The sequence below is a fragment of the Tenrec ecaudatus genome, chromosome 14 (genome assembly GCF_050624435.1).
Source record: "Tenrec ecaudatus isolate mTenEca1 chromosome 14, mTenEca1.hap1, whole genome shotgun sequence".
Taxonomy (NCBI): domain Eukaryota; kingdom Metazoa; phylum Chordata; class Mammalia; order Afrosoricida; family Tenrecidae; genus Tenrec; species Tenrec ecaudatus.
This window is the reverse complement of record NC_134543.1, coordinates 110,571,006-110,585,345: the sequence shown is the minus strand read 5'-3', so window position 1 is coordinate 110,585,345 and position 14,340 is coordinate 110,571,006. Positions and strand designations below refer to the sequence as shown.

General features: G+C 37.7%; 1 protein-coding gene across 2 annotated transcripts in view; it reads left to right on the top strand.

Annotated features, from left to right (window-relative positions):
• Positions 1–10,620, top strand: part of COPS2 (COP9 signalosome subunit 2) — a 30,051-nt gene extending 19,431 nt beyond the window's left edge. Inside the window, exons 5-13 of one of the 2 annotated variants that reach the window (XM_075530527.1) lie at positions 964–1,053; positions 1,171–1,248; positions 2,681–2,855; positions 3,288–3,466; positions 3,560–3,612; positions 6,040–6,137; positions 7,367–7,449; positions 7,934–7,992; positions 8,583–10,620. In XM_075530527.1, coding sequence (XP_075386642.1) covers positions 964–1,053; positions 1,171–1,248; positions 2,681–2,855; positions 3,288–3,466; positions 3,560–3,612; positions 6,040–6,137; positions 7,367–7,449; positions 7,934–7,992; positions 8,583–8,727 — 960 coding nt within the window. In that variant the 3' untranslated portion in view covers positions 8,728–10,620. Of the gene's footprint in view, positions 1–942; positions 1,054–1,170; positions 1,249–2,680; positions 2,856–3,287; positions 3,467–3,559; positions 3,613–6,039; positions 6,138–7,366; positions 7,450–7,933; positions 7,993–8,582 lie in introns of both variants that reach the window. The other variant, XM_075530526.1, reaches the window with a different exon arrangement.
• Positions 10,621–14,340: the final 3,720 nt, after the last annotated feature.

Sequence of the window (14,340 nt, the reverse complement as noted above, 5' to 3'; positions counted from 1 at the left end):
AGAACCAGGAGCAAAAAAAATCGCATATTCTGTAAGTTATATTACGTTGGGCCCTCTTGCCTCTGGCTCGCAGGAGGTTGAGATCTATAGAATAAGGTAGTCAAGCAAGGCCAGAGCCTGAGGTATAGCGGGAGTCGGGGGCGGAGTCTTATAATGCAGCACAGACAGTGATTTTTGTGAAACAGTGTTCCTCGGCAAATCGATAACAAGAAACAAGCACCACCACCTATAAATCTAGTGTCATTGCTGGATACTGGCTCATAGCAACTGTCAGGACAGAATACTGCTGCATGTACATCTTCACTGAAAGGGAAAGCCTCATCTGTCACGCCCCCGCCCCCCCCCCCCCACACATACACACCCACACACCCAGCCGCTTGTGGTTTAAAATGCAGACCTGACAGATAGCAACTCGTTTTGTAATCCGGGCACCAGGGCTCTGTTTGAGATCGCTAAAGCTGAGCTGCTCTTGGCTCCCCTTCAGCACAGTGCAGCAGCACGCCAGTCACTTAAAGAGTGGTCCCGTTCATTATCAGGGACAGAGCTAGTTCCTCTTTGTTTAGCAGTTTGTTTGTTGTTTGCTACATGGTAGATGCTAAATGGTAGATGCTAAATGAATGTTGAACGGATAAGATGAACACTGTTAATAACAGTAAAGCTACCTCTATTTGTACACTTACTTGAGTTAACAGAAAACAAGCTACTCGTTTGGGAAGGAGAAGCCCTTAACCAGAGCATAGAATTTCTAGCCCTATAATTTATGTGGGGAAAATGTTTTCGCCTATACTGTGCTTAAGTTTTGTTGATTTTTATGGACTGTAGAAAACATTCAGTATGATACATGTAGTGTATCTTATTTGTGTATTAAAGTTCAAAGATGCACTTTTAGTTTGCTCAAATTAACTTTATTAACAGGTACAAATTTGCTGTTTACAATTATAGAATTCTGATTTTTTATGTCAGATGGATTTGCTGCAGGAATTCTATGAAACAACACTGGAAGCATTGAAAGATGCTAAGAATGATAGACTATGGTTTAAGACAAACACAAAGGTAACAAATTACCTTTTTTTTTTCTTTTGAAGAATGAGTGGAGAGTGCTTACTAAACTAAAGATGCCCACCTTCTCCTCCTGAAGTCTTCTGATTTTAATAACTGTCTCTCTTTCAGCTTGGAAAATTATACTTAGAGCGAGAGGAATATGGAAAGCTTCAAAAGATTTTACGCCAACTGCACCAGTCCTGCCAGGTATTCCTTCCTTTCTTAAAATTGTGTTTGTCATAAGAAGGCCAAGACATAACTGTGTTTGAAATATTGCTTAGGAGTGTTTCTGATAGGCATTAGCTCAAAAATAAGAGTGGAATAATAAGTTATTATTTTAAATACTAGAGGTTTTTTCCCCTGAATATTCCATTTCATTCTGTTTTAATCCTAATTTCAGTCCTTTTATGACCTGAGCAGATACCACTAAACTGACCAGTTGTTGATCCTTATTTGGAGTCAACCTGTCTTAACTAGTTGTATGTCATATGAAAATCTGGCCAAGATATTTCAGCATGTATAGTAAAGCTAAGTAATTTGTATATGAATCACCTCTCAACACTTTCCATAGAACTGTTCATATACTTGTGTGTGTCTGCCAGACACGTGGAATACGCCTACTGTGACTGAGGAGCTGAGTTTCAGACGTAGTGGAAATCGTTTCTAGGATGGACAGCTCGACTCAGCTTTTTAACTGTGGGCTGTGGTTTATATTTGCTTCTTTGTCTTAATCAGATATTAGTTAAAATCTTACTAGGAATACTGTTGATATTTTAGAAATTTTCCAAAAGCATGCACTATGATTTTAAGCATACCTGTCATCTCTGTGGGGAAAAGATTGCTGAGGAAATCATTCCAGTGACCTAAGATGTAATGGTTTGCCTGATACGATAGCACTCATTTATGAAGTGTTTCTTCACTACCCATTCGTGGCCTGGACTGCCGTGGACCGTTAGTCATCTTTCAGAGCCAGGTTCTAACCCCGGAGCCCTTTACCATTTCACAAAAGTTAGTTTGTTCCTCTCTCTTCTCTTCACGGCTCACCTAGGACAATGATGATTTGGTATTGCTATTTTTCTGCTGACAGATTAGTCTTTTACGCGATTATGAACTTTGGAGCTCAGAAAGCTTGGCTAATTTTAAGTTTTAATCTCCCCAAAGTAAGCCCCAATAGACAGCACATGGATGACATCTAGAAAATACTTTTTTTTAAATTGAATAAATAATGTCTGAAAAGATAAGTAGTATTCTTCATAAAGACAAGTGTTACAGTATATGATACATAAAAATAACTTTTGTCTTTTTCTTATCCATTGACTGGATCATAGAAAGAATATTTGGTTTCTTTTTTGGCCTTATAAGTAATGTTCTAGGTCATGTATAAATTATGAAGTGTATTTTCATTCATAGCATTATAAATTTAAGGTTCCTGGGCTAACTCAAAAAGTGTTATATTTATTGTAAGCTAATAACTTTTATTGGGCCAACTTAGATTTGGTTTTGTTTTTAATTATTTCCATTTAAGTGACTTAAACTATTTGCAACAAAATGCTTTCTTAGTTAATATCTGCCTACGTGCTAGTTTATTAAATAAGATTGTCTCTAGGTTCCATCTTAATTCAAGTATTTGCTTTCCTAGACCGATGATGGCGAAGATGACCTGAAGAAAGGTACACAGTTATTAGAAATATACGCTTTGGAAATTCAAATGTATACGGCACAGAAAAATAACAAAAAACTTAAAGCGCTCTATGAACAGTCACTTCACATCAAGTCGGCCATCCCTCACCCACTGATCATGGGAGTCATCAGAGGCAAGTGTGGTCTGAAGAGGGTGGGCAGTGAGGTGGATGCTGCCGGGCTGCCACTGCATGCAACGGACTTGAAACACACGCTGGGGAATTCTTAAAAAGATGGAAATGGATTTTTAAAGTCAGCGCTTTTGTCTCATGAACTTTATTTTAGTGTCATTAGTGATAATGAGAAGTTCATTCTCAGAACCTGAATAATTGCTTTCTGCACCACCTGCAATCAATGATTTACAGTTGCTTGTTTAGTCCTTTCTTCATTGGTCTTTAATACAGAACGTGAATATTTTAAAATTAAAGTATGTACCCTGTTGCCAGTACTCTTCAAGTTATCGAAGTAAAAGACTACAAGCCATTGAAACCTTTTCATTTGATGTTTGTAACGTTGACAGTCTTACTGTAAAGAACTGAAAACGTCATCTTTTCTCACATTCACAGAATGTGGAGGTAAAATGCACTTGCGAGAAGGTGAATTTGAAAAGGCACACACTGATTTCTTTGAAGCCTTCAAGAATTATGATGAATCAGGAAGTCCCAGACGAACTACTTGCTTAAAATATTTGGTCTTGGCAAATATGCTAATGAAATCAGGAATAAATCCATTTGACTCCCAGGAAGTATGTTTGCTCTTAATCAGTTTCTCTTAGCTGCCTTGTAAAAGTGAATTTTTTTTTGTATTCATACATAAACTTTTTTTTTACTATGTTTAGGCCAAGCCGTACAAAAATGATCCAGAAATTCTAGCGATGACAAATTTAGTAAGGTAAGATTTTGTATTTCGGTTAAGATATATTTATTTCTTTAAAACAGTTCATAAAGACAGGAATTTTCAAAACTCACTCTTCTCACTCATTGCTATGGTGTTGATTCCAACTCTGCAACCCTCTAGGCCAGGCCAGGGCTGCCTCTCAGTTTCGGTTAGTATACATCTCTAAGGGAGTAGAAAGCCGCCTCTTTCTCCTGCACAGCCACTGGTGGTTTTTATCTGCTGACCTTGGAGTTAGCAGCCCGCGTGTAACCACTACCTCACTAGGTACTTGAACTTAGCACTCTGCCTTTGCCCTTTTTAAAATACATATGCTGGTTTTAAACATTATGAAGTTTATGAAAGTTGCATCTTCTGAAGTCATTTTTTAAATGGTGCTCTCACAAAATTTTATGAAGTATGTGAGTGTGTGTGTGTGTGTGTGTGTGTGTGTGTGTGTGTTTCAAAGCATTATTTCACAGTCTTTATGGCTGTATCTGTCTTAATCCGAAATGAAATTATCAGTTGGTCCACATAAGCGAAGCCTTTCCTGTAAGACAAGATTATTGTATAAATGTATTTCTTCATTCTATATTTTCTCAATGATAAACTGTTAGTTTAAATGTTGACCCCAGACAGTTGTCTCCGTTGGTAGGGGGAAAGTGTTTGTACTGGTTAGAAACACATAGGTTTGTTGAAAGCTTGAGTGAAAGAAAGTGTGGGTAATAATAGTTAGCTATTGAAGGACCACCATTAAAAACTCCTCTACTACTTTATTTGGCTATGACTTTGAAAAGGTGTTAGGCTTTTATATAGAATTAAGGAGACTTTAATTTAGCTGTAAAAAGAGGAATCAAGTTGTTTTAGGAGCATTAGGAATGGAGGATAAAAACTAAATTGCCATAATAACGAATCAATTCTTTATGTATTCTTTGCTCTTTTAATGTTTGTTCATTTGATTTTAGTTACAAAAGGTGCCTTCTCCATCTTCATTTCAAACAATATTCCATTTACATTGGGTTAAAGATTAACTTCATAATCCTTTTAAAAATTATAAAGATAAATGCTAACCAGTAGTTTAAACTCTTAAAACTCTTCAATCTTAAGGAACATTTCACCTTGGACATTAATGTTTTATCTAAATTAAGTTGGTCAGCTATATTAAAATGGGTAAGAGGACCGATTGCTAGAACTTAAAAAGTAACCGCTGTCTTTACTCCAAGGAAACCTCTGTATTAGAACTCAGACATATTTTAATGCTAAATTTTGGGCCAACCAAGTGAGCCCAAAGGCATTTCACACTTTTGAGATTTAAAAAGAGAACAAAAGCCCGTACGTAGTAGAAGAGTGTGTCTTCGTTAAAATTGATGTGCGTGAAAATGCTTTTCACTGTGTGAGTACGCCCTTCTGTAGTAAATTACAGTAACTCCTCTGGGGTAGGTGAGAAAGTAATGCTTCCTAATTTTATCTTCCTAGTCAGTTGCCAGCAGACTAGAGGAAAGTAATTCCTGTTGGAGCACTTGAATCACCTGTCCCTAACATGAAGTTACATTGCGACCCAACAGATGGAAGCACAGCAGAGGGCGTGCAGTGGCTGATGATATGTCTTACGTAGAAAGCAGACAGTGGTGCCATGTCCAGAAGGTTGGCTTCTTCCTTCTCAGCACCTTAGCAGTCCCCATAGTGTATCACACAATTGATCCCAAAAGTAGGTATTAGGCACTTGACAGAATCAATCGTAAACATAAATCAGCCTTTGGCCTTCTGCAACAGGGGATTCCATTGATCTCTACTTTGTGTGTGCCTCATTTGGAACTGACTTCATCCTACTGATGTTTCCACTGGATAAGTGGTAGAATTGTATGGCTAGATAAATTTGAAAATCAAATACTCCCTTGGAAAGGTTTTGGGAGTTTGCTGGTGGCTTTCTGGAAGGAAAAAATTAGGAAGCTACATTTTCTTAATACCCTTCAGAGAGATTATACTTTCTTATTGAAAAGATATGGCCAAACTGATGAATACAGTGATTTGCATACACTTGGGTTTGGCTTTTATGTTGTTGTTGCTTTATTTCCCATTGAGAACACTTACTACTTAAATGCACAATTTAATTTGAAAAACATCAAATAGTGAATAGTTGCTAAATTATTGTCAGGTCTTGATAATAGTTTTAATTAGAAATTATAAATATGATATATAAACCCAAAAGAAAGTTTTGTTTAGAAGGTTTATTCTTTCTTACAAAAAGCCAAAAGCAATAAGGAATTCATTGTATTTTTAAAAGAATGTGCTCTGATTTCCATGACTTCTTCCTCGTAGATTAGAGAAGCTATGATATAATGTAGATTTTTCCATATAAAATTTGGGCAATAGCTTCTTTGGGTTATCTGATTTAACATGAAATTTTCATATTTGAAAATTTTAATCCTTTTATTTTTCTGTTAGTGCCTATCAGAATAATGACATCACTGAATTTGAAAAGATTCTGAAAACAAATCACAGCAACATCATGGATGACCCTTTCATAAGGGAGCACATTGAAGGTATGTTATTTCTGCGCCATGGATTCTATTACTACCCTTGCCATAATCAACAGTGCTTGTTAATGAAGCTGCAGGCATTGACCTGGTGGTTTTGCTCTTTTTTTTTTTTTTTTTTTGCAAAGCATATGCATGTGTCCTATTGGTGTCATGTCATAGTATACTCCTTAAAATTGCGAGACTTTTTTAGAAAATCATTTGCCAGTTTCACACTATGAATACCAAGGTCATAATAGCTGCCCAAAGTTAGGTCTTAGGGCTTATTCTCGACAGGTAACAAGAGCTTTGAGAACATGCTGCTCTGAGATGCAGTGATGAGGCGTGCTACCATTAGGAAGATTTTATTCTAGTGAGTGAATGAGAATTTTAATAGTGTGCTATTAGATCACTGTATTTTCTTACATAACTTGCCAACTTAAAAGGTGTGTGCCCACATAGTATGTATAGGAAACGAGTGAGAAGAGTGGTTTACCAAAATAAATGTAGTGTGCATCTAGTTACTTTCATAAAGATATCACAGGAAGGAAATGAGTCGTGCCTTCATTCTGGGACCACTCTTACAGTGCCGTCTGCCCTCACCTCTTGGGCTGTGTGACTCGTTGTTGTTGGCATGTGGAGACAACGCGTGCAAATACTTAAGTTCCATCTACATCAAGAAGATCCAAAGGACATTTCAGAAATAATTATCTGTCTCTCTCCACCTTCCTCTCTCATTTAACAGATACTTTAAGGTTCCTGCATGAACCTAGGATTGTAAGTTTGTGTTGCATTTTGTGGGTACAGAGAAGAGCAGAGAAGCCTTGTCCTTAAATTCAATCTAGTTAAAAAATTTTTGTGTGATGACATCTGTCAAGGGGGAAGTGTTATAAAAAAACTATATCATATGAAGGCATGAAACAAGAAACTTCGCTGATGTAACCCAGAGCCCCGGAAAAGATGGAAAGGACTGTGGGCAGTGTGTTTCTGTGGAGCGGGCAGAGTTACAGCACGAGTCAAGTCTGCAAGGGGGAGCAAGAAAAACCACAAGAGCGACAACTTCTGCTCATGCAGACTTCTTTCAGAACCCAACGTTTTAGATCGAGACACCTTGGTCTGTGCCAATCAGAAGGATATACTTTGAGATGATAAATAGTACTGTAGTTAATGAGTATAATTTAGAAGTACATAATGATTCACCAAGACATCATCATGTTAAGATACAAATGTTGTTTTCCTTTTTATCTTTTTCCCAGAGCTTTTGAGAAACATCAGAACACAAGTGCTCATAAAATTGATAAAGCCTTACACAAGAATACATATTCCCTTTATTTCTAAGGTACTTATACTCATGCATTTTAATGATACTTGTAGTTATAAATGTAGTGTACTTAAACCTCATTCTGTTTACAAGTAACTCACTTGATAAAATCTTATAAGATTACTTTTTTTAAAGAAAGCATAATGATGTTAGTTTCCATGTGAGTTTTCTTTCTTATTTTTCTTGAGTTAATAGAAAAGAGCTTTTAACTTGGCAAAACAGAGAAATTGAGAAACACTAACTATTTATTTTTTGGAAAAAATAGTAGTGGCTAAAATAGACCATTTTAGTCATGAAAATATTTCAAGAGTTACAGTGATACCTTTTCTCAGACTTTCATTCTCAGAGATGTGTTGAAGTGCTGGTGGCCTTGTTTAAAAGCTCTTCGCTGGTTTGCTTTTAAGTGATGGAACAGAACTTAAAGTCAGAAGAATTACATAAAATCATGAGCTGTTTAAAATGTCATTTACTCAAATTATATGTATTGGGTCTTTTGCCTTAGGAGTTAAACATAGATGTAGCTGACGTGGAGAGCTTGCTGGTGCAGTGTATATTGGATAAGTAAGTACTTTGTCTTTTTTTTTTAATCCCAGATGTTTGAGACCATATTTTAATTAAAACTTAGGAAGGAGGCATTTGAATTCTTGATTGTTCATGAAAAGCACTTATAAGAGATAGCTGGGTTTGTCTGTAATGCTATTTAATAGATGGATGGTCACGTGAAACATCTCTGAAAAAGCTTGAAATAGATTTCTTAAAGGATATTCGTTCAGTGTGTGACTCATAGTACAAGTAGAGAATTGTTTAATGGGTGCTGTTTACGTTTGTTTTTAGGTACACAACACTTGCACCATTACATCATTCTTAAGAGTAGTACATTATTTCTTTCACAAATAGCCTTTGCTCTTGATAGCTGGTGGGTCTGTACCAATTCTTTTAATGAATTGGTAATTGAGGTAGTTGAAATCTAATTTCTGCCCAGTGTTTAAGTGTTATAAGCTGCACTGAACTCAATACATTTTTGTAGACAGCAGCTTTTTCTTTTGCATTGACTGACATTTTGGATGATTGTAAATATTTTTAAAGAACTGATCCAGAAGATCTGCTGAGTGAAGATGATGTGTAGACATACCTTCTCTTTTTACTTCCAGCACGATTCATGGCCGCATTGATCAAGTCAACCAGCTGCTGGAACTGGATCATCAGAAGAGGGGCGGGGCGCGCTACACGGCGTTAGATAGATGGACCAGCCAACTAAACTCTCTCAACCAGGCTGTAGTCAGCAAGCTGGCTTAGCCGAGAGCCGGCTTTTACAGACGTGCTTCAGGCAGCAGTGCAGAGATGCAGTCCTTACAAACTGGGAATGGCAAACTACTGTCGGGTGATGCGTCCGGAAAATTATTGGAGTTATGGCAGAAGTGCTTTTTTGATCAACTGGTTTGTGTTTTGCTGCTGCATTTATCCCAAGAAAAACAGCTTTAATCTCCAGAAGAAAACCAAAATGCCATGGGATTTATGCTGTATTGACATCTTGCCCGAAACATACAACATCATAGTAATTTGTCATGGGCAACATGACCAGAGAGAAGATTTTTGTCATGATTTTAAATACACTGACACGCTACTGTTGGTTAAATTGAAACATGTTTTACCTGCAGAAATTCTCTCACAGATAACCTGCAATAACTTGAAATGCATACCCTTTTGAACACTTCATTTTCTCCTGTGTAAATTAAAATGTCTGCTGCATTTTGCAAAATGTCAATTCTCCAAAAATGTGTCCGCATATTTCTGTACCTGCAGTGTAGTAAAGGTGTAGACGAAGCCCCGTAACTACAGTGGCGTACTGTCACTTAGGTTTCAAGCAGCAAAATAAACAGTGCAGCTCAGAAATTGTAGTTTGGTTCTTGATGTGTTTTTATTACATTGGGTTTGTTTCATTTTGTTTTTAGTACCTTAGAAATTTCAAGTTATTTTATCTTCTGTTGATGATTTTAAAAGGAAAAAACCTGAGGGCAAATAAGTTGCTTGTTTGCTTTTAGGTTTTTCTAAATAGCCTTTATTGATCAAGGAGAACTAGTTTCTAACAAAATATTTGCATAGTGTTGACTTTGATAGTGACGCTTTAAATGAATCTCTTTTTTTTTTCTTGAAGAATGGTATTCCTTTTTAAAGGATTAAATTCTAACTACCAGAATATTCACTATAAACAAATATTTGAGAACGTAGACAGCTAAATGAATGTTACTCTGCGTACTGATCATGCTAGAAAGTTAAGTGTAACTCTGGCAACCGACCATTGTCCACAACCTTTGGGTTTTCTTCTTTTGGAATTGCATTCAGAGCTAACTTGAATCCCGTGTCCTGTTAACTGTATGATTACATAAAAAGCAAAAGTATTGCCAGGCTTCCAATCTTGATTGACCTTAGGCAACATTGTTTGCCACCAATGACCGATTGCAGTTTCTAAAAATTAAATCTGCATGTGAGGCAATCGTAGACAGACGCAACCAGCTGTGAAGGCAATTCCAAAAGAGTGGGAAAGGTAAACTGCGCATGGCGCCCTCGGCAGAAGAATGAACTGTGACCTTCCTTAAAGACACTCGCTCGTTTGAATGTATTGAGATTTGGATGTATTTGTTTCATTTTTAAAAGGTCATTATTTTATAGCAAGCAAAATGAAGATTAAGAGAATTCTTTTGGTTTTTCTCTTTGCTCGTTATTATATAAAAAGTGAGTGGCAGTTACAGAGAAGACTGGTAATTGAAGGGTGGCAACCAAGAATTTTTGACTATTGAATTAGATTTTATAAGCAGTGGGAAGAGCATGGACTTAAAATAAGGCATGCTTATTTGGTTTTGTCAAAATTTTAAGAAAATGTGATATATATTTATACTAAAAGTATATAACCCTTAGATGTAGGAAAGCAATCAGTTAATGTCTTTAGCGGATTAAGGCAGTATTAAATACAGGTACATGTTGAAAATTGTAGAAAAATGAAAGTGGAAGACACAATGTCGGGTAGGGAATAAAAAAGTGAGATATAAAAGTATGTGTATTTTCTTGTTTTACATAAATCATTTGTGAAAAGTGCTAAATTTTTTTACAGGAGTGATATTAGGATTTATTTTTCAGTATAACTTGGAGACTCTTTGTTACTCAAATAAAAATGACAAGTATCTGTGCCTATATTTAAATATGTATGCATGTGGTGACATGGGAAGCAAATCCCTGCGGGCTGAGTTGATGGGATTAGATCGCAAATGAGCTGAGTGGTGTGGTTAAGCTCCGACCTTCCAGCTCCACAGTGTCGCGCTCTCCTGTGATATCTTTGCTGCGCGCAGTAATGCATTCCAGTCTTTACAGGGAAAGTGCGTACTTGGGGTTCTTTGGAAAATTGAGCTACATAATGTAACAGTATCTAGCTATACCATACTTTGTATATGTCAACAGGGGGGTTTTGCTCAATATCCTATTCCCCAAACACAGGGTTTTTGGTTTGGGTTTTGTATTCATTTGCCATGTGTGCTCATAGAAACGGGCTCTTTAACAGTCAGACTAAGGCATCTTCCCACGTGGAGCGTGTGCATGCGTGTGTGCACTTCTGTGCATTGATTCGGGTGGGGTTGAGATTTGACTCAGCCAGGGCTTATCAAAGTAAAACTCAAGGGAAGTGAAAAACTGAATGGCAAATTCTGAACAGGCATATGCGATGGGACTTCAGAAAGTTGGTGGGGAAGCTTGCATGGTTTGTCTTATTTTGGAAGCCCCCATCGTGTTGTGTAGGTGATCGCTCACATACACTTAAGTATGGCTTTCATATCTGTACCCCTCCCAAGTCAGTGAACAAGGTTAATCGTGTATCTTCTTAAATCTGCTGAGAACTTGATTTCACATTATGAATGTAGTTTAAGTGAGGCTGCTTTTCAATGGGCTATTCTGTGGGTGGCGCCGTGTTCTTTGTTGCTTTATAATAAGATTATTCGAGACTGAAAAATAGCTATTCTTGATATAAAAGATAAGTGACAGTAGAAAAGAAACTTATTCTTAAGCGTTCGGATTCTTGTGTTAAGCGAACTGGTAAATACCGTTCTTTGGGATTGGGTGAGGGCAGATTATGTTGGTCTAAAACATTAATTAGATAGTCCTTAGGACGAAAAGATGTTTGCGACCTATGGGTCGCCACCCCTTTGGGGGTCGAACGACCCTTCCACAAGGGCCACCCGATTAATAACTAGCAAAGTGACGGTTATGGAGTAGCAGCAAAGATAATTTTATAGTGGGGTCACCACCACATGAGGAACTGTATGAAAGGGCCGCAGCATGAGCAAGGTTGGGAACCCCTGCGAAGTGAGTTCCTCCTGCCTCTGTTGAGTGGGTCAGGTCCTCCCATTATTTACCAAGGTTGGTTGGTTGTCATGACCCTTTGCTGGTCGTGATCCCTGTAGTTGCTATTTTAAATAAGCCTGAGACATTTTCATCCCGTTTTCAAGTGATACTTAAGTGTATGTAACTCTACCTAAACGCAGGTTCATTTTAAAAGCATTTCTTTGTACAGCTATATGACTAGAAAAAATATATTATTTTAAAAGAGATGTATGCCACTTTGAACAGCTACTTGATGTAAAATAATAAAGGAGTTGACCTTTAAACGTATTTCAAGGTGTTCATACATTTCCAGGTATTCAGAATAAGAGAACGGATGTCAGGTCTTGAGGTTCCAGAGGCCTTGACTCTTCATTTGTGTGACCAAAATAGTTTTGTCATTTTTGTGTGGGTGAAAGTTGTATTTGTTTTTGGTGAATGTCTCTGCTTTAGTGTTTTGTTTTCCCTTAGAAGCTTATGTTTATTTTTGGTACAATTTTATTTTATTTTAGGAAAAACAGACCATTTTTAAATTTTTGGAATGTAGTTCTGGCAGCAGGAGGAAGCAAGAAGATTTGGGTTTTAGTTCTGGCTCTGAATTGAAGAATCAGCAAGACACCTTGCTTAGCAAGTCACTCGATTTCTTTATCCTGTTTCGTTTTTCTTTTTTATTCCCCTCCCCACTACCCCCCTCCCTCATGAGCCCTTGATAATTTATAGATGGTTATTTTGTCATATCATGCCCTATCTGGAGTCTCCCTTCCCCCCCTTCTCTGTCGTTCCTCTCCCAGGGAGGAGGTCACATGTGGATCCTTGTAATCAGTTCCCCCTTTCCAACCCACTCACTCTCCACTCTCCCAGCATCGCCCCTCACACCCTTGGTCCTGAAGGTATCGTCCACCCTGGGTTCCCTGGGAGCCTCCAGCTCCCATATGCACCAGTGTACAACCTCTGCCATATCCAGTCTTGCAAGGTAGAATTCGGATCATGGTAGTTGCGGGGAGGAAGCATCCAGGATCTGGGGGAAAGCTGTGTTCTTCATAGGTACTATATCGCACCCTGACTGACCCATCTCCTCTCTTAAACCCCTCTATGAGGGGATCTCCAGTGGCCGACACTTGGGCCTTGGGTCTCCACTCTGCACTTCCCCCTTCATTTACTATGGTATATATATATATATATATATATATATATATATATATATATATATATACTTTTTTTTTTCATGATGCCTTATATGGTCCCGTTGGCACCTCGTGATCGCACAGGCTGGTGTGCTTCTTCCATGTGGGCTTTGTTGCTTCTGAGCTAGATGGCTGCTTGTTCACCTTCAAGTCCTTAAGACCCCAGACACTATCTCTTTTGATAGCCGGGCACCATCAGCTTTCTTCGCCACATTTGGTTATGCACCCGCTTTGGCTTCGGCAGTTGTGTTGGGAGGGTGAGCATCGTAGAGTGCCAATTTAATAAAAGAAAGTATTCATGCATTGAGGGAGTGCTTGAGTAGTCCCGTTGTTTTTCCTCCAGATTTTGGTACAATTTTAATTAGAAATTTGAACCCCCTTAATGTAAGCATAAGGTAAGGCACAATGTTTAACCGCTAACTGAAAGATTAGCAGAACTCACCAGCTGCTTCACCCAAAAGACCTGACAAAGTGTTCCCGTAAAGATTCAAGCCTAGGAAAGCCATGCAGTGTTTCTACCCTGCCCTGTAGTCGGAATCAACTTGACGCTGCACACAATGAGAGCCTACCTATCAGGTTCTATTTAACTCAGTTATGACATTTTAATCTCTTCCCTTTAGGCGGATGGTACCTTTACTGACAGACTAACCAGACAATCAGAAATATTATTTACTTCCATCTGAATCATTAGATGAGATTTGAAAGGGTACGATTTTGGGAAGTTTAGGGGAATAAAAACATAGGGAATCAACATTTTCTTAAATGCTGAAATTAGGTCCTTTTAAAATCAATTGCTAAAGATGGTTTTGTTGGACATTAGTCATTTTAATTTAAAAGAATGACATTAAACTGGTTAGATCTAACCTCTAGCAGTTTTAATCATTCCATGAAATCAAAAAACCTTGCCACTTTGTTATTAGCATAGTAACGATGAATGCTAAACATCTCATTGTAATTAAAATGTCTGCCTGCCCCTTCTGCTTTCCTAATACAATACTAAATGTTCATCATCTATTTTGAGTAACACTTTGGGGATAATTTAAGCTATTCAGTTGTACTTCACAAGATACAGGACATTGATAAGGATAAAGTAAAACTGATATTTCAAGGTTTTATAATTGGTTGCATTTTGAGTTTTCTTAATTTTGTCTTATGCTAATGTCCCGAAGCTTGTGCTGGCTAGATGATAAGAGATATGTGGGAATGTCGCAGAGGCCGTCTGGAATCTGAACTCCCACACGTTATTAATTGAAATTGATTAATAATGTATAGAATGGGTTACAGATTATATAAAGCCTACGTACTCAAGGATTTTGTTACTCATCTGGCAGTATGCCTTCTTTATAATGTTTGCGTTGCA